This window comes from Marmota marmota, unplaced genomic scaffold (genome assembly GCF_001458135.2).
Source record: "Marmota marmota marmota unplaced genomic scaffold, marMar, whole genome shotgun sequence".
In the NCBI taxonomy this organism is placed as follows: domain Eukaryota; kingdom Metazoa; phylum Chordata; class Mammalia; order Rodentia; family Sciuridae; genus Marmota; species Marmota marmota.
The window spans coordinates 4,337,037-4,364,201 of NW_026000077.1; the positions used below are offsets into that span (position 1 = coordinate 4,337,037).

At 38.7% G+C, this 27,165-nt stretch overlaps 2 protein-coding genes across 7 annotated transcripts in view; both read left to right on the top strand.

Annotated features, from left to right (window-relative positions):
• Slc22a15 (solute carrier family 22 member 15) overlaps positions 1–8,502 on the top strand; it is a 165,008-nt gene extending 156,506 nt beyond the window's left edge. Inside the window, exons 18-22 of the mRNA XM_048814599.1 lie at positions 493–613; positions 2,595–2,667; positions 4,770–4,958; positions 5,282–6,079; positions 6,111–8,502. Of these exons, the coding sequence (XP_048670556.1) occupies positions 493–613; positions 2,595–2,667; positions 4,770–4,958; positions 5,282–5,371 (473 nt within the window). The 3' untranslated portion in view covers positions 5,372–6,079; positions 6,111–8,502. The remainder of the gene's footprint in view (positions 1–492; positions 614–2,594; positions 2,668–4,769; positions 4,959–5,281; positions 6,080–6,110) is intronic.
• A 4,341-nt stretch (positions 8,503–12,843) lies between these two features.
• Positions 12,844–27,165, top strand: part of Mab21l3 (mab-21 like 3) — a 73,749-nt gene continuing 59,427 nt past the window's right edge. For 4 of the 6 annotated variants that reach the window (XR_007351772.1, XR_007351774.1, XR_007351773.1 and 1 more), the window contains exons 1-3: positions 13,506–14,001; positions 16,079–16,289; positions 22,031–22,121. Coding sequence is in view for 2 of the 6 variants with exons in the window: in XM_048814559.1 (XP_048670516.1) it covers positions 13,695–14,001; positions 16,079–16,289; positions 22,031–22,121 (609 nt within the window). In the remaining 4 variants the exon portion in view is untranslated. Of the gene's footprint in view, positions 13,216–13,505; positions 14,002–16,078; positions 16,290–22,030; positions 22,122–27,165 lie in introns of those variants that run through there. The other 2 variants (XM_048814560.1, XM_048814561.1) reach the window with 2 other exon arrangements.

A 27,165-nucleotide genomic window follows, 5' to 3' on the forward strand; every position in this document is an offset into this window, starting at 1 on the left:
CCTCCCAAACTGTGAGGCATAGTAATTTTTTTCTTCTTTATAAGCTGATTGTCTCAGGTATTTGTTACAGGAACAGAAAGCTAACCCACCAAGGAATGGGAACTGTTCTGGATCTTCCGTCTATCTTCTCTTTGTCAGGGCAGGTCATGCTAACGCTGTGTTACATCACTGATTGAAGACCAGGAAGAAGAGTCAAGCGGCACCCTTAGGAGATGAGCTTACTTCCTCCAGTGCAGAAGTTTTCAGGGGCTTTCAGGAATGAGTGCAAGTTTTATCTCACCAGTGTATCGGATCCCAAGGGGATAGCCCAGGCGTGGAGGAAATATCGCGTGTGTGTTTGTGACTATTGAACCTTCCCAGTGTGTGTTCAGTTATGCTGCCTCTTTGCTGTTGGAGTTTCCCATGCAGGCCTCTACCTCCTTCAAAAGGCAGTGTGTCCTTTGAAGGGATTGTTGCGCTGTGGACCTCACAGGTATGTCCTGTCCTCCACAGACACAGGTGTGTTTGCAGTGGTGAACAGCCATTCCTTGTCCCTGCTGGGGAAGCTGACCATCAGTGCTGCCTTTAACATTGTTTATATCTACACCTCGGAGCTCTACCCTACCATCATCAGGTACGCCCCCTTCAGACCTTCTGGATTTGCTTACACCAGACTGTCCATTCCTCTGCACCAGGAGTCTGTGGGGCAGCAGCAACTCCTCAGAATCTATAGGCTGCTCTTCACCTGTGTGGCTGAGGGAACTACAGCTTGGTCTCAGCTGAACTCCCTCATGTAAATCATAAGATTTACATGCTCCACACTAAACACATCCTGTCATCCAAACAGGGCTTGGTACTGTTTTTATTTTGTTGAATCTAGTTTATGCATTCACCCATCCTGTGTCAGGCATATGGCAAGCAGACAAGGTCGCTGTTCTCACAGAGGCTTTGTTTTAGCACAAATATATTATGTTTAAATGTATATTTTAGGGCTGGGGTTGTGGCTCAAGCGGTAGCACGCTCGCCTGGCATGCGTGCGGCCCGGGTTCGATCCTCAGCACCACATACAAACAAAGATGTTGTGTCCGCCAAAAACTGAAAAATAAATATTAAAAAAGAAAAGAAAAAGTTCTCTCTCTCTCTCTCTTTAAAAAAAATGTATATTTTAAAACATTTTAATGATCATCTCAGTAGTAAGTGAATGTTAGATTTTTTTCAACATTCATCGTTAAAGGTGGTTTTAAATGAGTAGGAAGGGAAGATGTCAAAAAGAACGTATTCTGTCCTAAATTTCCCCTCATAAAATAAGTCTGAAAACAAGAAACTAATTCAAATTTAAAGGGTGGCCTGGGATGCAGCTTATACCTTTCAGAATGACCTCAGTGGGCTGGGTCAGGTTTTCCTCAATCTGCCCTTTCCCAGTCTTTTTGAGGATCATTCTAAGTGGATCCTTCTCATTCCCTTAGCCATGCAATAAGACTAAGGGTTCTTTCTTCCTTTTAGTTTAAAATCCCTTTTCCCAGTAACAGTCAGATTTCCGAGATTGGCTGCTCATTTCCTGATTATTCCTACAACCTAGTTTGTCTGGCTATTGGCCTTGAAACTAGAATGTTATCCAAACTAGGGCAACTTGAAAGCAAATGTGGACATCATTAACAATGAGGCTGAGATAACAGAGTGGTGTATGGCCGGCCACCCTATCTAGAACTTCTGCCCTTCTCCCTCGCTACCATCCTCTTTTCTGTCCCCTCCCAACAAAAGTAATATTCTGGGTTACCTGACAGTGTACACACGATCAATTACTATTTATATTCTGAATTTTAATAGTTGGGTTTAAATAAATGGTCAGACTTTTAGGAATATGAAACCCTGGTTCTCTATGGCTATATTAACTAATAGGATACTCAAGACACACACACATATATATATAATTTGGGGGAGCATTTTCTAGATTTCATAGTTCAGAAAAAGGGGAGAGACTGAAAGACAGCCATAAAAGCATTAGATAACAGATGTTCAGATGTTCATTTCTACGTCATCCTCTATAGATGCACTAATATAGTAGTTATTATCCTCATGTGATTATTTATTTTTTAATTAATTAATTATAATTAGGTCTATATGACAGCAGAATGCATTTGGATTCATTGCACACAATTGCAGCACAACTTTTCATTTCTCTGGTTGTGCACGATGTAGTGTTGCACCATATGTGCAGTCATACGTGTACCTGCGGTAATGATGTCCATCTCATTCCACCATCTTTTTTAAATTAATTAAAATTACATAAACTGGAAATTCATTTCCTTGTCCTCACCAGCCACATTTCAAGTACTCAGTAGTCTCATGTGCTCAGTGTCTTCTATATTGGACATCGTAATTACAGAACATTTCCTGCATCACAGAAAGTTGTAATGGGCAGCACCGCTCTATAGGATACTGTGCTTCCACTTGGGTATATACTGTTCTGGGCCCATTTTACTCCTCCAGCCCCTATACACACACCACACACAAAAGCAAACGTGCCTGCACATGTGCGTATACTGTCTTTAAATTGTCCCGCTGGAACCAACCTACTGATATAATTTTTCTTTTTCTTTTTCTTATGGTTTCAGGAATGTTGGGCTTGGAACGTGCTCCATGTTCTCCCGAGTTGGTGGGATTATTGCTCCCTTCGTCCCCTCACTGGTTGGTTTGTACCTCCTAATTTTTCTTGATTCTCTGCTTTGGAAATGCTTGTGCTTTTGCATAGAGAGAGAGGTAACGCACAGATGCCGGTTAAGATCAACAGACACAAAAATGAACATATGCCTTTTAGATTAAGAACCCACTACTCAGTCTAGGCCGAATGGATTGGTTTGCTTTTACCCATGAAGGATCTGAGCTTTTGTTCCTCTGATTTCATTGGAGGGTCAGCTGATGCTAGGTCGTCTCCTTCCTGTGTCCATTCATAAGTTAATCAATTAGTAAGTCTTCATTAAGTGCCTGCTTTGCTCAGGGCTCTGTGCTAAGCCCTTGATGCATGTCATCACATGTAACCCTGACGATAGCTGTATGAGGTAGGTGTCATCGTCACCCCTGTATTAAAGATGAGAAATGCTACAGAAACAGATTAAATGTCTTCCTCTCACACCACTTGGAAAAGAAAACTAGAGAAATATGCCTAGCAGTCTTCATATATAATATAATATATTTGTTAATACACACACACACACACACACATATACACACACACAATTTTGGGGGCATTTTCTAGATTTCATAGTGCAAAAAAAGGGGAGAGACTGAATGTCAGCCATAAAATCCTTCTAGTCTTACAATGCTCAGGTTCTGGGTAGGAGCCCCAGGGCCCCATGCAGGTCTGTCCTTGGTCTGATCTGTGACTTTCCACCAAGCCTATTGAAAGGTAACCAAGGTTTGATATAGGGCTCATAGACCTTCTCTGCGGACTACTGTTCATCACTCAGGCAGCTTAACCCCCACTTCCTAGTATGGGGTGACTGAAATGTGACCCTTGTCTTTTTTCTTTTTAGAGTTGCAATGTACTTCCTTTCCCTGAATATATCTTTCCATGTCCCATGCTCAATTTTAGGTCGCATAACTCTTCTTACGAAGGAATCATGTTAATTCCATAGTTATATTCGGCAAAATACCTGTGGGACGTGAGGTGTATATTGTTAAAATGACCTGACTTTGGGTGGCTGTTCCTGAACATTGTAATCCCCACCCAGCATCATGTCTTCCCCTTCCCGTGAGGAGGGAAAGTCCTGCGTTCCCCTTGCTGGGATCCCACAGTGCAGGCCCTGGGTTTGTGTGCAGTAGGTAACTTGTGATGAGAGATCCCCCTCCTCCCTCTTCTCCCTCTCCTCTTTCCTAACTCTCTTTCCCCCTCCCCTCTCCTGCTTCTTTCATCCTCTCCATCACCTCTTCCCTTTTGAAAAATTAGGAAAAAAAAAATGGTCTGAGAGAGAATTCTCATTAGTGCCCACAGAATTTGGAAGTCAAACCAGAAGATCATAAACCTTAGCACATCTGTATAAGAGGAACTCTCGAATGTTAATAATCAGCTCCAGTGGCGCGAAGCAGCATCTTGCCATCTCTTTTTGTGTGTTTCTTTGTATTGAAAGAAAACATGAACTTTTTCTAAGAATATCTTTTGAATCTCTGGAGCAATTGCTTATATGGCCAGCCTTTTACCATGTTCAATTTCAGTAGTTTAAAAATCCTATGTATGTAGTAGTATTTTTTCTTTTCAGGGTTTTTATCTCTTTAATCCCTGGGTCCCTCCATAAGGGGTTAAAGTATATGGCATGGTTTGGCTGATTTCAGAACAGAGAACTTTAAAGTTCATCCTCAGCAAATATCTTGGGGTGTCTCTCATGTGAAGAGCACGTGGAGATCACTGTTAGGAACCACTTTCCCTGAGAACAGAAGCTGGGTACCAGATTTCCTGTGAACCCTTGCATGGCCTGCCCTGCTCAGATGTGGCCCTGGCCTCCTCTTCCACCGTATCAACCGCTGCGTGAGGTGGTCCCGTGCTGCAGGTCCACATTCCTTTGCTTCCTCTTGATTTACCTGGCCCCATCTCTACATGCCAGAGGAATCACTCAGTGATTTCCCGGAATAATTCTCTATGAGCAAAGAAAAAGTGGATTATGGTGTAATCTAGTGGGAGGTCCAGACTGGATAATAAACATGACAGTTTTCAGTAACAAGACTGCTTGATGTCATCCGCAGAGGAAACTGACACTGAGTTTCCTTTGTTCTGGTCCCACTCTCTGCCCATGCAGAAATATGTGCAGTGGTCTCTCCCCTTCATTGTATTTGGAGCCACGGGCCTGGCCTCAGGCCTCTTGAGTTTGTTACTGCCAGAAACTCTTAATAGCCCATTGCTGGAGACGTTTTCTGACCTTCAGATGTACTCCTATCGTCGGCTGGGGGAGGAAGCACTGTCATTACAGACCTTGGATCCTCCGCAGGTAGGGCTGAGAATCTTTATCTTAACTGTTCGTGTCTTCTGCTTGGATGATGGTTGTTGTTAAAAATAATAATAATAATAATAATAATGTTCCAGTTAGATTGAGTAGAATGGAAAACAAAGGTGGGAACTGATATAGCAGCTGATTTTCAGAAAAATAAAGAGATCTGATGATTCATTAGCTTTCTTAGAACACTTCGGGGACTACTTAGGGGAATAGATGTCATCAAAACACATTTGTTATTTGGATAGCTAGGTGATAATTTTTCACTTTTGGAATGTCATGACATCATTTCTCTGCCCTCTCCCCCTTTCCTGTTTCAGCCTGCAGACAAGGAGAGCCCTTTAGGGAGTGAGAGTGAGGAAGAGGAAGAGTTTTACGATGCAGATGAAGAGACTCATATGATAAAGTGAAAAAGAGCTGGGACCCCTGCTCAGAAGCAAAGGTTCCTGTTGTACACCTCTGGCCAAGGCAGGTTCCCCGGTGGGTCCTGGGAGAGCTGTACAAAGACAGGCTTGGCTTGAACAGGCACAGCTGGTGTTCAGCATGAACTGATTATTTTCAGGCACAAAGGAAGTTGGAGAAGAAATTTCATAAGAGAATACCTCACTGCACCGAGGGAATAGTTCTGGTCTAAAATTCAAGTTTGGTTCAGAATCCTCACCTCGGGCCACACAGCTCAAGTAGTCCGCATTCCAGGGTTACGAGGCTGACTGGTGTCTAGAAGTTGGTTCATGCTGCTCTTCCTTTGGCATGATCTGGAAGCAGATATGTGACATGTCTCACCATTGGGGTAGGATTTGATAAACTGTCTTTAAACTGTAGTCTTCATATGATCTTCCCACATCTGCTCCTATGACTTGTTCCTCCTCCCTAGGAATATTCTGATACAAGTTATTTTAATTTTGTGTCTAAGGAAAAGCTCTCAGAGGCCATATGGTGTCCCAGCCGCGCCCCCTGCGCCCCCCCCCCCGCCCAGCTTTACCTAAACTGATGAAATTGAGTCTTCAGTTTCGTTCTCTCAGCCCCATGGTTGACTTGGCTCTTTGTGCCTTAAGTCCCTGAGATGATTCGCTAGTGAAAGCCCCACAGCTCCAGAGCAACTGAGGATAGTCAGAGGGGTGGCCTGGTAACGACCTTTGTTGCTTCAAGGAGCTGATTTCCCCTTACAAGCACCTCCAGAAAAGTTTCCTTCTGGGATTCTAGTACCAGCAATAACTCCCAAATCGTGCATAGTCAACAAAGCTTCAGAAAGACAGAGGGCAGTTAAAAGGTGGATTGTCGAGTATTTTCTTTAAAAAGAAAGATGCAGCTTTTAATAAAGGAGCCAGGAAAATCATCTTTCGCAATTTCTATTTGTTTTTGCTTTCCGTGTTATGCAATGAGGAACTTGGGCAAAGTTTAATATTTGAACTCTTGGCCTGGATAAGCCCTTACCTGTTAATCAGAATAGAAAGCACAGTATATTTCATAGGAAACGTTGGTTTGTTTTTTTTTTTTCATAAAGTGATTCTCATTTTCAGGTGAATTAAAATCATCCTTGTCCTCTAAAGTCACATGCTGGAAATATCTGTTCCCCATATAACTTGAGTACCATCTCTAATAAGAGTATAAGCCAGGAGTCAACAAGCTTGGAGAGCATTCTTTATGGTACTTTTGGTACTTTCCCAACCAGAAAAGTTTGTGTTTTCAGAAATTCAAAAATTTCTTTTCTGCTAGTCTCTTGGAGAAAGGGAAATTGTGTGAGAGGCAGGGGTGTCACTCTGGGTGCTTCTTGATGAAGAACACTTTCCTCCCAGTTGGCTCCAGATACACTTCTGTTCTCTTCCACATGGACTGTCGGCTTCTTGGTTTGTGCTCTACATCTCTGTACCTTTGGATGTGTAAAAGTGCTTTTACGTTCTCTATGTCCTGGATTATGTATCGGGATCTTCATAGACAGGCATCATCTTTACTCTTTCTCCTTGATGTGCTTAGAACATTGGCCTAGACAGAGTAAGGACCTGCTAAATCCTACTGTTTCTAGCCATCAGGGAGATGATGGGACTCCTCCTCGAATCACATTTGCAAATCCCAGGCAAATCTGACTCACAACACCAAGTTGTGGAATCCTGCTTCTCTTTCTCTGGAAAATGGAGAGCTGCCCACCATCCAGGGAGGGAAGAAGGAAGAAAGAACTTACATAGACACTCAGAAGTTCTTATTAAATGGTCAAGTATTTGAAATAAAACAATAAATCAATATATATATATGTGTGTGTGTATATATATATATATATATATATATATATATATATATATATATGTTTTTGTTGGCTGGAGCTGTCTTTACATCATAAGAACAATGTATCTCTTTGTAGAAAATTTGGACATTAGAAGTTATAACATGTATTACCCATTGGCCTGGAGACAATGTTATGGCTTTCTCCTGTGAAGACTGAGAGTCCATCTCTTTATTAGCACTGGGCTTCTTGCTGCTTCTAGCTAAACAAATGGGTTCAATTAATTCCGTCTCTGGGTTTCCTACTCTCCAGGTAGGAGGTAGAAGTAAGGAGGGAGGGATCCACAGTTCGAATATATGTTATTAAAAAGTCTGGGTTGGCTGTCAACTACTCATGTCAGAGGTATTACTAAATTCTGTTTCTCTCTGGATAATCCTTTAGCAAAGTTTAATAATTAGTATTTGTTTTTCTATTTCTACTGACTTTTTAAAAAATAGATTTTTCTGCATTTGGTGATGTTGAAGAATATTGTTCATAAAGAATATACACACGTATATATGTACATCAGTTAAATTATTGAAAATTTGGTGGTAACGTATCATTTACACAGATGATTTGTAAAAAAAAATCATGCTTTGTTTTTAAATTTTATTCAAAATTAAATTTCTTTTATCCTAAAAAGTAGTAAGAAAAAATGTAAGACAAATAAGAAATCTAAAGGTATTTAGAGCCAAATATCTAACTGACTAATGTTGTAATTTCCTGATTTTGTGAGTTAAAACCATGGCCCATTGAAAAGCCAGTGCTTATCTTTTGACTGATTTCAAACAATGTAGACATTCTTTAACATTTATAAATGAGCAATAAGCAAAATACAACAAATAAGAAGAAAACAAAAGTTTCTGGGTCACTACTTACATTACTATAACCTGAACAGACAGACATTTTATAGTTGCCATCGATGGAGATACTTTTAGTAAATGATTTATATTATAAACAAATGGATACTGAAATAATTGTCACTATTATATCAGAATAAAATACAGGTTTTCAGTAGGACTGACTTCTTCGTATAGTTTTTTTAATCATAGATCCTTACATTGAAAAGATATCTAGAAAGGATTAGATATTTTTTAACTAAGTTAAATGCAGGTATTTGAGCTTTTTGTGAATTTAATCAAGGATCATGAAATAGAGTCATTCTTTTGTTCTTACAGGATGTGTCAAGATGTGCAATAGCATCTTTGACAAATTCAGAACTTCCTAGAAATCCTGAGAAATGTTTGGGACAGGGATTATAGCAAAGCTGGATAGGGGAACAACTGGGTTTCCACATCAAAGAAAATAAAATTAGATCCTCCTTATCATAATAACAACAAACATTCTGAGTAGATTGAAGATCTAAATGAAAAAAAAAACTTTAAAATTATGAGAAAATGATGTAAGGCAATAATCTTATGACTCAAGGGGATAGGTGAATTTCTCAGATAAGAAGTGAAGAATCAGACTGGGGTTGTAGTTCAGTGGTAGAGTGGGTGCTTGCCTCTCATTCATGAGGCACTGGGTTTGATCCTCAGCACCATGTAAAAATAAATAAATAAAGATTGTGTCCATCTACAACTAAAAGAGATATTTAAAAAAAGAAGTGAAGAATCACAAAGCCTTGAAAAATGATATATTTGCCTCTCTCTAAATTTAAAACTCCTTTTTTTCTACATCAATAAAAATACCACAAAGTTCAAGAAAAGCACTAGATTAGGAAAAAAATATTTGCAACCTCTATAACAGACAAGGATTATTATACTGGATATATAAGAATTACTGCAAATCAGAAAGAAAAGTGATAGGAAAGTTTACAAGGGAATATGATTAGACAGTTCAAGATGAAAAGATGTTCAACCTCACTGGAAGATCAGGGAAATGCAAATTGAGACAACATTAAGACATCATTTAAAATCCATTAGGCTGGGTAAAAAATGAGACTATCAAATGCTGAAACCATGAGGTAAAAAGAATTAACTGACATCCTGAGAGAACCATAAATTGATTCATCAACTTGATTGTCATTAGGAAGTCAAGTTTAAAATGTGCATATTCTATGGTTCAGAATTTCTGCGCCTATGTATATATAACGGAACAGTGCTTTTAGAACTTTTTACTGTAACCCATTGTAAGAAAAATGTTTTGCACAGGGACGCCCATTCCACCCACCTACATACAGATTCATATGTATCTCTGTCTACATGTGACTGATTAGTTTTGTAAAACAATAAACAACCTGTAGTATCTGTACTGTTATATTTTCTATTCCATTTTACTTAAAAAAATAAAAGAATATTGGTGATGACTCCCTAACATGATTTCACGGTTCACAAATGAGCAAAACATGCAGCTGGAAAAAGTAAAACATGAAATTCTTATTTGCTTTAGTTCTTGCCTAGTACTTGAGCAAGGACATGTGCACAAAGTCCATTGTAGCTTTATTAGGTGTGAGAGGATGAAATTACATGCACATTTCTGTATATAGCAGAGAAATGGACACGTACAGCTTTATGTTTATGGAATGGAATGCAAACATAAAAGTTCTATGTATTATTAAGGTATTTGGATCTCAGCAATGTTGAACAATATGTTGGCAAATTTTTGCTAACTCAAAATCATGTCATGGTTAAATTCTCTACTAAGTGACTGGAAATACTTTCTAAGTAAAGAGATTCAGTGTATTTTTGTGCCACACTTTATGGTCAAGATGATATTCTTGAAGTCTCACTATTATTCCCACCTGGATAAAGAAGTATCCCTCTTCATGGAGAAAGTCCACAGACGCAGCCACACGTTGGTCCAAATTTCTCCTTAACACTCAACTTAAGAGAAGAGTTTAATAAATAATTTACCTAAGCAGATCCTCTAGCAACCATGAAGTAGCAGGGAGCTTGGGAGAGGAAACTCACTGAGTCTGTGAGGGTCAGCCTGTGAGGAGCGTCAAGCAGCCCAAGGACTGGATCCAGATGGGGCTAACAAGATACTCACCACTAAGGAACACTTAAAAGTTGGTGAGTATCTGTCTCATCCAATGAATGGGGTTTTAGAACTACTGAGACTAACCTGTTTTTGATTGTGATAATACAACAGATTCATTTTGTTTCCCAGTAAATACAGATGCTGTTTACCTCAATCCATAGGATATTTGTCTTCCTACGTGCTGTTGTATGTGGTATTCTCCCATTTAATTGTGTGGCAGGCTCAGATTATGCATATATGATTAAAAAGATGAGGGACTTTATATTGTCTGCAACTGGTGCATGATCTGCCCAACAATCCCCCTTGCCCTCTGTAGATCTTTTGCTGGGTACTGAAGAAACACTGATAACCTGAGGACTCCATCTAAGACTCCAGTTTGCCACATTGATGACCCTTTGAGGAAAACAAAGATTGACTTTACTTAGCAAATGCTTTTTATGAAGCTTCACCCGCACACCCATTTCCTTTGTAATACAAAATAGGAGCGGTGACCTGAAGTGAATTGTTATGTCTGTAATGTGCTTGCCTCTAATGCAGCATAGTTAGATTAGAAAATTTAATTCTGAAGTTTATAGGGAAAAAATGTCAGAAAACAAGCAATTTGCTTCCAAATAATATTCTTCTCAAATTATTTATTGAAATTAGTTTTTCCATTGTAGTTTACTCGGAGTGGACACCATAATCAAGGAAGAGGAGGAGAATGAAAAGTAGTTTGCTTTGATAGAAGAAGAGTTGCAGAAAATACGTGGGATGTGCCAATCAAATCCACTTTTCCTTAAAAAATGCTCCCAAGGGTCTTTCTAGTTCTCATAAGTAATAGGGTATCGTATTAGTTTCCTATTGCTGTTGTAACAAATTACCACAAGCTGTGACTTTGAACAGCACATTTATTCTATGAAGATTCTGGAGGTGAGAGTACAAAATGAGTTCTAAGACTTTCAAAGTGAAGGTATCAGCAGGGCTATTTCAAGATTCTTCAGGGGAAAATTCATGCCCTGCCTCTTGGAAGTCCCTGGAGGATGCAGCATTCCTGAGTCCTGAGGTATCACTCCTATCTTGGCTCTGGGATCACGTAGCCATCTTCCTACTGTGATCTCCTGCCTCCCTCTTAGGTAGATACTGTGATTGTTATCAGGCCACCCAGATCATTCAGGCTAATCGGTGAATCTGAAGATCATTACCTTAATCACATCTGTGAAGTACCTTTTGCAATAAAAGGTCACATTCTTAGGTTCTGGGGGTTAGAATGCGGATAATTTTGGGGGCTATTGTTTAACAGATGTCTACCACAGATGTCTTAAAGTGTGTGCGTCACTAAGATAGTCTCGATATGAAGAATCTGGCAGTCTTTGATATATATGATAAGTTGAATGGAATGATTTAGCCATCATCTAAGAGAAGCCAGACTTAGACCATGGGCAACTCCCCCAAATCGGCATTTATTATTGATCTTCTCTACCCATCCGGCTATGCAGGAAGTTTCTCACAGAGAACTATTATTTCTTATAGTTTTAAAGAATAATATGCCTAACAAAAGAATATGAACCTAGTAAGTCTTTGTTTCTAAGTTTCATTTCTTGTTGTATCTTTTTTTGCTTTGTTTTGTTTTCGTTTTTTGGTGCTGGGGATTGAACCCTGTGCCTTGTCCGTGCTAAGCACATGCTTTACCACTAAACTACACCCCTGTATCTTAATGTGTACTACACCCCTGTCCTTAACATGTAGCAGGTGCTTTATCAAAATCCATTCTGATATTACTTATACTTTTGTTATGTTCTCTTAAATGATCCTGTACTTTTCCATTATAGTATTACCGAGTGATTTAATAAACAACGATGTCTTTCTTCCTGGGCCAAAACCCCTATGAAGGCAGGGTACATGCCTTTCTTTTTTCTACTACATTGGAGCCCCTAACAGTGGACCAGTGTGTGCTAGGCATTCCTGTATTTTTGAAGGAATGCCTGAATCTCTCACTGTTTTTTCCTAGGAGTTCTAATGCAGCACTGATCTAAGAGGCAAACGTGGACTATATCGTATCCATCTTAATAACCCTAAGAATTCACAGAGTACAGGAGACACGATGAGCATTTGATTTTTAAAGGCATTGATTATAAACTGATCTATCTAGTCCTATATTTTCCCAAAGTCAATTTGAGAAAAGCCTACGGGTAATTTTAGCTCTTAGATAACTAGAATGACCTCATTCCTCCTTAATCTTATCATTAGGCAATCTCACCATTTTCTGCAAGGTCATAATTAGGATCAAAATACATTCAAAAGAAATATTCTATTTTAACAAGGTTGAAAATGTCCACCTCAAAAATAGAAGTAAGTAAAGAAGGATTAATTCTTAAATAATAACCTTGTGTATGTACTTATAAATTTATCGGCAAAATACCATGTGGTTGGGCTGGGGATGTGGCTCAAGTGGTAGAGCGCTCGCCTAGCATGCGCGGGGCGCTGGGTTCGATCCTCAGCACCACATAAAAATAAAATAAAGATGTTGTGTCCACCGAATACTAAAAAATAAATATTAAAAAAATTTTCTCTCTCTCTCTTAAAAAAAAAACCATGTGGTTGAGTGCAGAATAAATGAATTCTGCCCACATGTGTGTGCATGTGTGTGTGTGAAGCTGATATCTCTGTCTTCGCAGAGAGGCAATCCTATGACTGTATGCTTTAGAGGAATTGTTGGTATAATCACCAAGTTTGTAATATTCATGTCTCTTACAATAATTCATCTAAGAATAACATGTAAGAAGTTCAGCGATGCTGTCAGTGTGGTTCCAGGCATTTGAGGATCAATACATTTAAGAGGAATCATTAGGCGTTAATACATTTTTCCTGTCTGCTGGCTCTTGTAGTTTAATTAGACTACAGGTCATCTTTGATGTGTCAGAGGAAGGCTTGGTCAGAGGAATGAATTCCTACCTGAAAACAACTGGGGAGGAAGCCTCAGGGGAAAGTTGACCGACTGGTTACGTTTATTTCTTCATCCTGCTACATCCCCAAAAGGTATTTATTAGTTGGGAAGTAAGTTCCAAAACATCTGTAAAACAAAGAAAATGCATCTCCATGCCCTTGGGCTGTTGAATTCCACAGCTGTTGACTCACAGATGTAAGCAGAGACCTAACACAGCAGACACTCTTTCTCAGTGAAGGAATTTACAATCTTCTCCATCTAGTCCACCAGGAGAAGGAAAGGCCCTATTAAGGAGTCAGCTGATGGGCGAAGAATGGCAAGCTGAAGGGCTGGAGGGTGGGGCGGGGGCAGAGAGCGTTTGGGGAAAATGTGATGGAGGAGCAAAGTTAGAGGAATAAAGTATTCCAGCGAATCAAGCAGAGGAATTAAGTCATTAATTAATACGCTTAGCTGGCAGAGGTATCTATCACTAGATGATGCCCAGATGAGAAATAAAAGGATTTGTTTGTCTTGGTTCCCTTTAAGCATTTCAAACCACCTCACAGCGCTGGAAGCTTATCCCTAGGCAGAGATGCATAAAAGATCAAAAGATTTATTGAACTCGTTTCTAGTATTCCAGAGATTATTTCAGGAAAAAAAAATCACATTTATTTATTCATCAGCTATTTTGGGTACCCACTGTTTGCCAGGACTTTTTCTAGGTACTGGATTTAAAAAGATAACATGTATTTTTGTTCTCTTGGGCTTCTTTTTCCTTAGGCTCTGTTTGACAGGGAGGACAGCGGCATCATCACTGTCATGCACTGGGTGCCAAGCATCATGTCACCACATTAAGTACTCTCCGCGGTTGTGTGACATGACCCTCACAGCCCTGTTAGGTAGGTGGGTGATCCCTGCTCTGTGGATGAAAGGTGTGGAACTCAGACGTGGAATGACTTTCTTGGGGTCAGAGCTAGTAAGTGGCTGTGCCAGGCCTAGATCCCATTTTTCATATGACAAGGCCCATACACTTAATTACCCCTTCTACCTTGCCTTCTGTGGAAGAATCAATTCAAGAGCAGAAGGGCCACTTCTATTTCAAATAATATCAGAAATGGCTCCAACTCCTCCTCCCTGGCTTTTAGGACAAGACAATATTTTCGATTTTAAAAATTAAAAAATAAGTAAATAAAAGGAAAAAAAAAGGCAATATTGAGAAGCAAGGGTATTGGTGGAATCCTTACTAAGCTGTTTTGATTAGGCTCCTGGAGGTAGACTATTTTAAGAAGAGTTGTAATTATTTAAAGATTCCCCCTGTTTTTTAGAAACATGGAAATTTTATTTTTCCAGAATTAGAATTAAATCAGTACAAGAATACATTTGTCATTCAATAGCATAGATTGACTGAGAAGCTTGTCAAAATTCAGATTCCTCATGAAGGGTCGAGTCCAGTTAGGATCTTCTAGAGAAGGTGGCAGAATTCCCCACGGCCATCTCTGGGGTGCCTTTGAGACTGCTCTCACTATTCACTTTGGGGAAACAATTGACCTGCCATTCCACTGAGTACATTCAGGGAGTGCTCACTGAGGGCACAGTAGTAGGCTCAGGACTGTCAAAGATCAGTGAGGTGTGTTTCTCCAGCGGTGAGCCTTCCCAGGGTTTGACCTGAGTGGGGTGTGTCAGCCTAGGAGGTGGGGAAGGCTAGGGAAAGGGATTTAAGTAGCACAGAGGTGAAAGGCCATAATGAAATCAGAGAAAGGCTCAGATATCCAAGTTTGTGGGACTGGTTAGTAACAGAAATGTATTTGCTTTCGAGGAAGAATCTCTTGAGAAATGAGATCTCAGGCTGAGATTTCTGTCAGGCTTTCAAGGCAGTCTAAGTCACATAACTTCTAAAATTGTACCACACCCTGTGCTTTGATCATGCCCCTGCCTAAAACCTGTTACTGACAGAGAAGAAACACATGCTGTCAGTCAAGGGTCGTAAATATTTCCTCTTGTAAAGCCTCCCCCCCTTACCCATCAGCCACATTTCAAAGCCCAGGGCAAACAACCAGGTCTTCCCAAGTGCCACCAATTTTTTTTTCTTTCACATTCCTCATTAAATATCTTTATTTGATACTCAATAACTTTTAGCTTTGGATTTGTTCAAGATATTCCCAAAAGGCATTTTGAGTACTTTCTGAACTCTTCATAATCAACACTGTGGAAAAATAATGGGTTTTAGAATCAGAGAGACATCCTCACTTTTCTCAAACACAATATAAAATGTTAATAATACCATCTGTATTCTAAGTCTGTTTGGTGAATTATGAAGTGATGTATTTGTTAAATCCCAGCTGTCACATAGTACAGCACAGCTTCAATAAGTGGAACTATCAAAGATCTTTTTTCTTTTTCTTTTTGGCACCAGGATTAAACTCGGGGACATTTAACCACTGAATCAATATCTCCAGACCTTTTAATTTTTTTTTTATTTTGAGACAGGGTGTCAACAAGTTGCTGAGGTTGGCTTTGAACTCGTGATCCTCCTGCTTCAGCCTCCCAGATTGCTAGGATTACAGGCATGTGCCGCCACTCCCTGCAAGAATTTTTAAAGATTTTAAACAAGGCTTTAATGCACACATATTTAAAAGTGAATTTTGTTTTGTTTTGTTTTTTGCCCAGGCACAGTGCATACACTTAGCCCCAGGTACTTGGAAGGCTGAGGTAGGAGGAACACTTGAGCTCAGAAGTTTGAGGCCAGCCTGGGCAGGTTAATGAGACCCTGTCTCATAAAAAAAGATTTTAAAGTATTCTTTTAAAGTTACAGCTTATAGGATAGTGCTATACTTTTCCCCGAAAATGCAAATTGTCGTGAAATATTGTAAGAAAACTTATTTCTACTTGATCCACTTCATTTGCCAACTAATAATGGAGCTGAGGAAATAAGATTTGTATCTAATCGTTGGCCTCCTCTTTTTTTTGCCCTTGAAGATCTGTCATTTTTGGTGGAGGAATGTCTGTTAACTGCCTTTGCCCTGAGGGAAGCCGACTTCCCCTCCCTCTTTTCTGAGGAATCCTTGTTTGGAGAGGAGATTGCAGCCTCCTGGTGGGGAGGAGTGGAAGGATTATATAAAAAACAACTTTCTTGGGCCCTGAACGACAACAGACCTTCTTTCTTTGTCTTGGGAAGCACGTTGGAGGGGTAAGTGTGGGAAAGAGGTAAATGGGCACTCTGTGTGTGTGGTGTGTGTGTGTGTGTGTGTGTGTGTGTGTGTGTGTGTGTATCTGGGGGAAAAAGCCAGAAACAGAAGCACTGGCTGCATCATACTCAGGAGAAAGAAGGACCCTTGAAGATTCTCTCTAGCTACAGGTGTGCTCAGGACAGGTGATATGTTCAAAATGCCATCTATATTTAAATTATGGAAATCCAAGGAAGTCTTAGGCGAATGGACAGGAAGCAAACTCTGATACACATCATAGACACATCACAGAAGGCTGATGAACAAGTCTCATTTTTTTAGAGACAAAAGTACATTACCAGACTTGGGTTTTTCATCCAAGGATACTTTTCCACTGAGCTCCATTCTAATCCTTTTAAATTTTATTTTGAGACAGGGTTCTCTCTAAGTTGCTCAGGCTAGTTTTGAACTTGTCAACCGCCTCCCAAATTGCTGGGATTGTAGGTCCTTTCCACCACACCCGGCTCTACATTATTTTGAAAGGCTTCAAAGTCTTGTGTTATATGGTTGGATTACAACTTATTTAGCCAATGTCTAATGGTTGCATGTTTAGTTTTGTTTTCCCTCCTGTAATGAGGTATATCATACCTTCAGGGTTTCCTCCAGAGAAATTCCAAAATGCAAACATGGGTCAATGGGCAAAAATTTTTAAAAGTTCGTTGAAAGTCTTTATATCAGATTACACTGCCGATGTTAATACAGTCTCCTACATGCTGGGAACTTTTTCTGATCTTTGCCAAACTCAAATAATGGAGGGTGGGTGGGGGGAGGTTATTTGGTTGGATGAGGGAATTCTAACTGTTGGGACCTTCATATGCACCTTGCTGGTTACTAGAGATGTAACTGCCTTTTGTGTTTTGTAACCATTTTTACTTTTCATTTTCTGCTCATTATGTATTTTGAAATTATGTTGTCTGGTTTTGAAGTTTGAAATTCTTATTTAGTGAAGTCTTTCTGTACCTTTAGCATATATTTCTCATACGGACAAGTTCAGATAAATATTCATTCTTGTTTTCTTTGTTTTGACTTGTCCTGATATTTAACTTGTGAATTTGCTTGGAATTTGTTTTGGTGTATGGTGCTGTATGGGGGCCTGGATTTCCTCTTTCTGACTGGGCTGAGCATTTTCCCTTGCAGGATTTGCTCACCATCTCTAGTCCCACCCATCAGGAAAACCCTCCTCACCTCAGGTCCCTAAGGGCCCAGCACTACTGGATAGTCATAAAGGTTTAGGCAGAAAACAGGTGAGGTGGGAGGAAATTTGTCTTCCACATGATTTTCGTAATGCAGATTCTTTTCTGTTCTTAATTCTGTTTCAAGTTCCTTTTGGATTATTGTTACTTTTTCTCATACTCTCTCTTTAACCAAGTTCAGCCAGATGCCTCTTTATCTCTTGTCTTACAATATCATCATTCACCTGTTTTTTTTTTTTTCATTGTTTTCCTTGGATTTTTTTTATATTCTGTGAAGCCAAAGCTGCATACATATTCTTTCTCAGAGTAAATCTTTCATAAGCATCCTCATATCCCACCACCTTCTGTGTTTTAGGTTATATGGTATTTTCATAGTCTCCTGTTAATTGTTTACTGATTCATGAACCAAAAAGACAAATCCAGCTCCGATGTTTGCCAGAAAACTTTGTTAGATTCTTGTTGGGTTGGTTTGTTTTTGTGTGCTGGGCATCCAGACCCTTGGCCTCCCACTTGCTAGACAAGCACCCTACCACTGAGCTACACAGCCAGCTCAGATTCTTGTTGGATCCCCTTACCTAGAGGTTTAGACGTCTACTCCCTAGATTTTAACTTTGGAAAGTGGTTAATAAAAGTTCCCCTGTCCTCCCAGGGCTTGAATGGAGGACTTACAGAGCTGGGGCAGCAGGCCAGGTCAGCAGGGAAACTTCCAAGCCTGGACAAGCCACTGAACCAGGGTCTGGTTTGTAGCATTTAATTACCTGCTTGGTCAGCTGCTGAGTGGTTGGTGTGGCTCTATGTGGGTTCTTCCGAGTTTATTCTCCCCAAATCTAGAAGGATCACTGTCTGGCGGGGCTTTCTCCTTTCTAGGCATTTCCAATGCAGCAGCTTCTGAGACTGGTGCTTCCAACCGTGGATTGTGAATAGGGGTGATGTACTTCTCCTGGACTGGATCCCTCCCTCTCTTTCCAAATTAAGGGTTACTAAAGGTTTGGGAAGAATGCATACCAACCTACTATAACACATATCCAATTCTCACTTTTTCAATCAGTTGACCTGGGTTGAGAGTAAAAGAGATTTTGATGCCTAGACTTATTTTGCCATTTAATTTAAAGTCTGCTGTCGTTCAGTGGCCTCCGGCCTTAATATCTCTACTCTCCTTACATTTTTTTTTTCCTGCCATCAGAAGGATTTGTTTCCAGATGCAAATGTTATTATTTTATCCCCCAGCTTAAAAACTTCCAATGGTTAGAGGCGGGAGAACAGAGAAAGAGAGGAGGGGAGGAAAGGGTAGGGGGAATGGGGATTGAAACCAAATTCCTTGCATAAACCCAACGACTATCTATAATTATAATATTTTAATTAAAAAAAAGAAACTCAGCAGTGGAGCTAGTTACAATTGAAGGATCAGAGGATAATCTGAGCCTCTTGAGATAGCTGTCAGTTTGCTTAGGAGGCAAGTTTGGTTTCATTCGGGCTTAACATTCCTGCCAGGCTGTCTCTGGGTAGGTGACACCAAGGTCCTTTATCTCTTGGAGGCAGGCTCAGCCCTACCCTCTTGCAGATACTGGGGCGTGGGGGTCGGGGGACTCCCATTGGTTTCCTTACCTATGTTACAAAGTTCAAATGCCTCTGCATGTTACACCCAGCTATAATTTGGATGCTGCTGATCTCCAGAGACTCAAATCATTTCATGTTCCCCAGCACAACAGTAGCAACAAACTCCCTTCCAGTTTTTAAATATCTCACGTTGTATTCATTTTTAATTTTTTATGAAATATTTGTTGAAGTCCATTATGCAGAACTGTAGGAAAAGAAGTCTCTCTGATAAGTCTGACCTTTGAGGATATAAGGCTGGTCGAGGAGACAGAAAACCGTAATTGTCATGAACAATTGCAATCCAGTTTCGGCAAATACTACAGTATAGGTTACTAGAAAACAGAGAGAGTGCTGTAGGAAAGTTATTAGGCCTCCATTTCATTGAGATACAATTCACGGGCCACAAAATTCACTCCTTTAAAATGGTTTCAGTATACTCACAAGTTTGAGCAGCTTTCACCACTAATTTCAGAATGTTTTTGTATACACACACACACACACACACACGACCAATTTTGTACTCATTAGCAGTCACTCTCCACTTCCACCTGTCCCCAGGACCTGGCAATTACTATTCTCCACCTCCATGAATTTACTTATGCACATTTCATACAAATGGAATCATACATGTAGACTTTAGTCGCTTAGCATAATATTTTCAAGGTTTATTCATGTTGTAGCATATATCAGCACCTTGTTCCTTTTTATTGCCATTTTACAAGAGCATGCCATATTTTAATTTATTTATTCACCAGTGAAAGGGCATTTGGATCATTTCCACTTTGAGGGCTATTATGAATAAAGCTGCTATGAACACTCATGTGAATTTTTTGTGTAGATATATGGTTATAATCTGAATATTTGTGTACCTCCAGATTTTTAATTACTAAAATGATGATGTTAGGAGATGGGATATTGAGAAGGTGATTGGGTTATGAAAATAGAGTCTTTGTGACTGAGATTAGTGCCCTTGCTTCTTCTGCCATGCATGGGCACAACAACAAAAGAGCCATCTATGAACCCAGAAGTGGGTCCTCATCAGACATCAAATTTGCCAGTCCCTTGATCTTGGATTTCCCTACTTCCAGAACTGACAGGGATAAATTTCTGTTGTTTATAAGCCACCAGGTCTGTGGTATTTTGCTACAGTATCACAAACTGATTAGGGCAGTATGTGTTGCTGGGTTATATGAGAAAACCTCTGTATAACTTTTTGAAGAACTGCAGAATTGGTTTTGTAATGCAGTTTCACCATTTCTATGTTTCCACCAGCAATGTATGAGAGTTCTAATATCACCCCATGCTCTCTAAAGCTTGTTGTTGCCTTTTGGATTATAACCCCTGGTGAGTATGAAGTGCTACCTTGTGGTTTTGATCCACACTTTCCTAATAACTAATGATGTCTAGCATCTTTTCATGTGCTTCTTTGCATATCTATGTGTCTTCTCTGTTGACATATATATTTAGATACTTTGCCCACTTTTAAATTGATTGTCTTTTTAAGTTGAGTCTTAAGAGTTCTTTATATACTCTGGATATCAGACCCTATCAGAAATATAATGTGCAAGCATTTATCCCATTACATGGGTTTTCATAGATTGCTCATGTTTATTGAAGCACAACAGTTTTTCACTTTTGTGAAGCTTGATTTATCTGTTTTGTTCCCCTGTTTGGTTTCTTGTGTGTTGGGTGTCATATATAGGAAGTCATTGCTGTTCCAAAGTCATGAAGATTTGCACCTATGTTTTCTGCCAAGGGCTTTATAGTTTTAGTTCTTAGATGTAAAAATTTGTTTCATTTTTAGTTAATTTTGCATATGGTACAAGGTAAGGACTAAAATTCATCCTATTATATGTGGAAATTCATTAACCCAGCACCATTTTTGAAAGGAATCTTTTTAAAAATTTTTATTTATTTATTTATTCATTCATTTATTTATTTACTTATTTATTGGTACTGAGGAAGGAAACTGAGCCACATCTCCAGCCCTTTCTTTAAAAAAAACAAAAAAACGTATTTTTACTTAAAGATATGGTCTTGCTAAGTTGCTGAGGCTGACTTTGAACTTGTGATCCTCCTGCCTCAGCCCCCTGAGCTGCTGGGTTTATAGGCTTACACCACTGTACCCAGCAAATGGACTATTCTTTCACATCAAATTTGACACTTTTGACCATAGATATTTGTTGTTGTTTTTTCCTGGAACTTGACTTCTATTCCACTGTTCCATATATCTGTACTTATGCCAGGACCACACAGTCAGGATTACAGTTGGTTTGTAAGAAGTTTTGATTAGGAAGCATGAGTCCTTTAGCTTTGTTCTTTTGCAAGATTGCACTGACTATTCTTTGTTCCTTGTATTTTCACATCAATTCTAGAATCAGCTTGTTAGTTCTGCCAAAAAAAGAAAAGAAAAATAGCAAGTTGTTGTTGTTTTTTGTTTTTAGATAAGCATTGTGCTTTACCTATAGATTAGTTTGGGGAGGATTGTCACCTTAAAAATAGCAAGTCAGTCTTCAATTCTATAAACAGAGAATATTTTTGTACTTATTTAGGTGTCCATTTCTGTCAATGATGTTTAATAGTTTTCCATCTACAAGTCTTATATTTCTTATGTTAAATTATTCCTAAATATTCTTTTTGATGCTGTCATAAATTGTTTTCTTAACCTCAGTTTTCAAACTCTTCATTGCTAGTGTATAGCAATAAAGCGAATTTTACTGATTTTCTTATATTGATTTTTATGTTGCATCCAACAACTTTGCTGAACTCATTTGTTAGCCCTAATAGATTTTGTGTGTGTGTGTGTGTGTGTGTGTATTCCTTATGATTTTCTTTATACAAGATCACAAAAATAGAGATAGCGTTACTTCTTCCTTTCTAATCCAGATGCTTTTTCTTTCTTTTTCTTGCCTAAGAAAAAGGCTGGAATCTATAGACCCAGGGAGAGTGACCATCTTTGTCCTGTTCCTGATCACAGGGAGGAAGCTTTCCGTCTTCTACTATCAAGTATGTATTAACTGGCATTTTTCTCAGATGGCCTAACCAAGTCACCAGTTTATTGATTTTTTTTAATTAAAAAAAAGTTGCTATATTTTATCTACATTTTTTGAGAGGATCATGTGAATTTTGTTCTTTATTCTACTTGTATGGTGCATTATACTGATGGATTTTCATTTCTTAAAACAAGCTTGCAGTCTGGGATAAATCCTATTTGATCATGGTATATGGTCCTTCTTATATGCCACTTGATTTGGTTTACTATTATTTTAAGAATTTTTGAATCCATATTGATAGGGGATATGGGTCTGTACTTTTCTTTGATTTCAGTGACCTTTGTCTGATTTTGGTATTAGGTTGATACATGTCTCAGAAGATAGGTTGGGAAATGTTCCCTTCTAGTCTATTTTGGGAGAAAGTTTTAATGATTTGTGGGTTTTCTTTTGAAATATTGGTAGAATTCATCTGTGATTCTGAGCATTTCTTTCTGGGAAGTTTTTTTGATCATTAATCCAATCTCTAATTGTTACTGTTAGTCAGATTTTCATTTCTTCTTGAGTCAGTATTAGAAGTTTGTATCTTTCTAGAAATGTATCCATTTTATTTAGGTTTCCCAATTGGTTGGCATCCGATTGCTCCTATCATCATAATGCTTTATATTGCTCTGAGATCAGCAGTACTGCCTGTTCACTCTTGATTCTAGTATTTTGAGTCTTCTCCCTTTATTTTCTTAGTCTTTTTAGATAAAGGTTTGTCAATTTTGTTGTTCTTTTTTCAACAGTTCTTCTTTTCTTTCAGCACCTTGTATATATCATCTCCCTGGCTCTTGCCTCCGTGCTCTCTGATAATGGTTGTTAATCTTACTATGAGTCACCACTCTTGAGACTTTGAAGATTCTCTTTGTGTTTCAACAGTTTTATTTGTGTCTACGTATGAATTTCTTTCAGTTTTTCCTAGTTAGAGTTCATTGAGCTTCTTAGATGTGTAGACTAGATTTTTTCATCAAATTTAGGAATTTCTCAAATACCCCTTGCCCCCCCCTTTTTTTCCCCCTCTCATTTCTTTCTGAAATTCCAAGTATGGATTTATTTATATGCTTGATTGGGTCCTACAGATCTCTGAGGCTCTGTTAATTTTTACTTATTCTTTTTTCTTTTTCATTTGTCAGACTTGATCATCTCAATTCATCTATCATAATATAGTTCATTAGTTTTTATTCTTCCTGCTTAGATCACTCCCCTCAGTGAGTTTTGCACTTTAGTCATTATACATTTATCTCCAGAATTTATATTTGGTTCCTTTTCACAAGTTTTGTCTGTTGATAATCTCTATTCGGTAAGACATTGTTCTCATAGTTTCCTTTATTTCTACTTAAAGTAGCTGATATAACATCTTTATTATATATTACATTTAATGTAAATAGTAATTTACTATATATATTATTATATATTATACAATATGTATTAATAATTATATATATATATNATATATATATATATATATATATATATATATATATATATATATATATATTATGTAATAAATAAGTCTGGTATCCCTTGGGAAAAATTGATACTGAGAACATTTTTCCTGTGTATGATTATCATATATCCTTGCATGTCTTATAATTTTTCGTTAAAAACTGGACATTTTAAATAATGTAACATGGCAACTCTGGAAATCAAAGGCCCCCTTCTCCACTGTTATTGTTACTATTTATTATGATTATTTGATTAGTGGCTTCTAAACTAATCTGCAGGATTATTTTTGGTTTCGTGTGAGTACTGAAGTCTTTGTTAATTTATTTGAATTTATTGTCAGCTAATAATTAGAGATTTTCTTATCCATCAAGAACCAGTTAGTTTTCCAGGCTTTGCCAGGTGACTCTGTCATGTGCTTTTTTGGGGGCATGCCTTTAACAACTGGCCAGGCTGTTGGCAATTCTGCCTTAGTCCTCACTTCCTGCTTATGCAGAACCTGAAGTCAGTAGAAGTGAGAGCCTGGCATCTCCTCAGGTCCTTTCTGAGTGTGTACAGCCCTGGGCATGTGCAAACCCCTGTGTATAGGCGTGGTCTCCTATATTTCCAGAGATGGGAAATATAGAAGCTTTTCAAAGTCCCCGTGGACGTCTCATTCCTCAGCTTTTCCTCTTCGGCTCTTTGGTTAATGTTTTATTCAACCTATTGTCCATTTGTTCAGGCACCTGTGAAGTTAAACAGTTGTTTATAATTGTTTTTTTTTAAAATGCCCTCATTGGAATACTGTTTGCACAGGGGAAGAGGGGCCATGAATCAGGTAGAACATAGACAACAAATGTGGTCTCCTGGGGGTTCACTAGCCAGGTCAATAATGGTAATTCTATGAAGAACTCAAGTCCTTTTTTTCTCCTCTGGTATTGCCAAGATGCTAGTTTTCACCACAAGTAATCTAGGCTACTGCGGAGCTGGAGAACGAAATGTGGAACAAGTTAAAACACCACAAATATCATTCTTCTAATCAAGATCCAGCTATATTTCTTGAACAAATGCTTCCTGTATTATTATAAATCTTTAATTTCCCAATTTCTAAGAAAAAATGATTCTGTCACTTTTTGCCAGTTTTCTCATTACTTCTATGGATTAGGGAAGTTTTGAAGGTCTTTCCTCTGCCATTTTTATTGGCTTCTCTGACCTCCATGCTTTTGAACTTGGTTCCTTTCTGCAGCACCCTTCCCTTCCTAAGCTCTCTCATGAATTCTTGCACTGTTTATTACTCAATCTACATGTTCCTTCTTCAATAAGGTTTTTGTTAAAATTCCAGCCAATGTTTATTTCACTTATACTGATCGTCAATCCCAATGCATTCTCCCTTATCACTATGATAGCCTTCACACTTATTGCAATTAAGTATCTGTGTCTTGCTTGTCATCAAAGAGGATTCTTTCTGCTGCAGCTCTTCAGAATGGTGCCACATTTAATGTAAAGAAAAGTGGTGCTGGGTGTGGTGACACAGGCCTACAATCCCAGTAGCTTGGGAGGCTGAAGCAGAAGGATTGCAAATTTAAGACCAGCCTTTGCAATTTAGTGAGCCCTGAGTAATGGAGCAAGACTGTCTCAAAATAAAAAGGGTTGGGGATGTGACTCAGTGGTAAAGCACCCCTGGGTTAAATCCCAGGTAACAACAAAAAAAAAAAAAAAAGAAAAAAGAAAAAAGAAAGGAAAAAGAAAGAAAGAAAGAAAGAAAGAAAGAAAGAAAGAAAGAAAGAAAGAAAGAAAGATGGATGTTATCCATGTTCTGTAGCTTTGCTTAGATGCACACAGCTATCCTTAGAGACTTGACTTAAGGCCTTAAAAGAAAATGTAAAAACCACTTACCAAGAGAATAAAACCAAGTTATTGGTAGACCTGCAAATGGCAGATAGATATGTAAATTATGTATTCTTCTGTCTGTCTACCTAGCAGTCTTTCTGGGTGCATTTGGCTCTTACCCAACTCTTGGTTATAACCTATGTGAAGAAGAATTACTTTGTTCCCAGCTTTGACGATAAGTACTCATTCTTTAGTAATTTCGACCATGGCTTGGTATATCATCGTCATTAACTTGAAATGGTTTAAAAAGATGTTTTGGTTGTGGAAGCTTCTAGCAGTGGCTGATCAAAAGAATTGTATGCGCTGTACTGGGCACCCAAGCCAAGGTACAAGGAACTGCAGATTTGGTTGACCAATATGCCATTTCTTTCATTTACTTTGTGATAGGAACTTTGTATGACTAATTTGCTGCCCCGTGTCATTCAACATTGCCTTTTATCTTAGATCATTCTAGTCTCATTTAATGATTGAGAGAGACTCAATAGAGAAGCTGAGGATTTGTGTAAGCTTGCTCTTAATTGGATATTCAAAAGGAAACCAGAATCCAAACAGGCCTTGTTGCCAAGAGCCCTGGAACCCTTAGATCTCTCCAGAGCTAATAACTGGCAACCCAGAGTCATAATATGGCAAGAACTCACCAAGAGACAAGATCATTATTTGAAATAAGGCCACATGAGTTAGAGGTATGTCTTCCTTTTTATTTCTGATTGATAGGGGCCTCACTGCTTATAATTAATAAAGTCTGTCACAGTGATAAGGGAGAATGAATTGGGAAGTGGCTGTGGCAGGCAGTGTATTGTGGAAGAAGGGAACCTCACCTACATATTGTTTGTTAATAGGACTTTGTGAATAGCCTTTCTCTGAATAGGGCTCAGCAGGTCCTATTGTCCCTCCTGATGCCAGAGTGCAGCATGAAGTCAGTAAAAGTATTCTACAGCTCTGCAAGTCAGACCTGTCCCTGACTACTTGTTTTCTCCCGACCCCAGAAAGCTTAGGTCCTGAGGACAGAGACTCAGTAGCAAGAAAAATTTTGGTGTTTTTAGGACAAGTTTAAGAACTAAAACCAGATGGAAAACAGCTATTTCAGTGGGTACTAGTCACTGGGCACTGTGTTCTGCTACTTACCTTTATGAACTATTTAAAAATAAAAGACTAATTGATGTTTAGGTATCCAACGTCATTCATTGCTTTTCTATTCTTTCCTGTCTCTGTTGTTGTTTTGTCTGAATGAGCTGACCTTGATCACTTTTATTAAAAGAGTCCCTGCCCAAAAGGCCAAATCTTATTTTTTCAACACTCATTGTAGATGACAAACTCCCTGAAGCCTATGGTAAAAAGCCACATTTTCCTTGGCATTTGATTTCCTCAATCATGTTTCAGGAACAAACATTGTGGTTTCTGAGTGGTGAAACTGAGAAGTGAGGTCTGAGTGTTCCCTTTGGTGATGATAGGGAAATGAGGAAAACTACCCCATTCTCAATAGCCTCGAAAAAATAAAATAAAATACTTGGAAATCAACTTAATGAAAGAGGTGAAAGATCTATACAATGAAAACTACAGAACCCTAAAGAAAGAAATCAAAGCAGACCTTAGAAGATGGAAAGATCTACTTGCTCTTGGATAGGCAGAATTAATATTATCAAAATGACCATACTATCAGAAGCACTATACAGATTTAATTCCAATTCCAATCAAAATCCCAACGA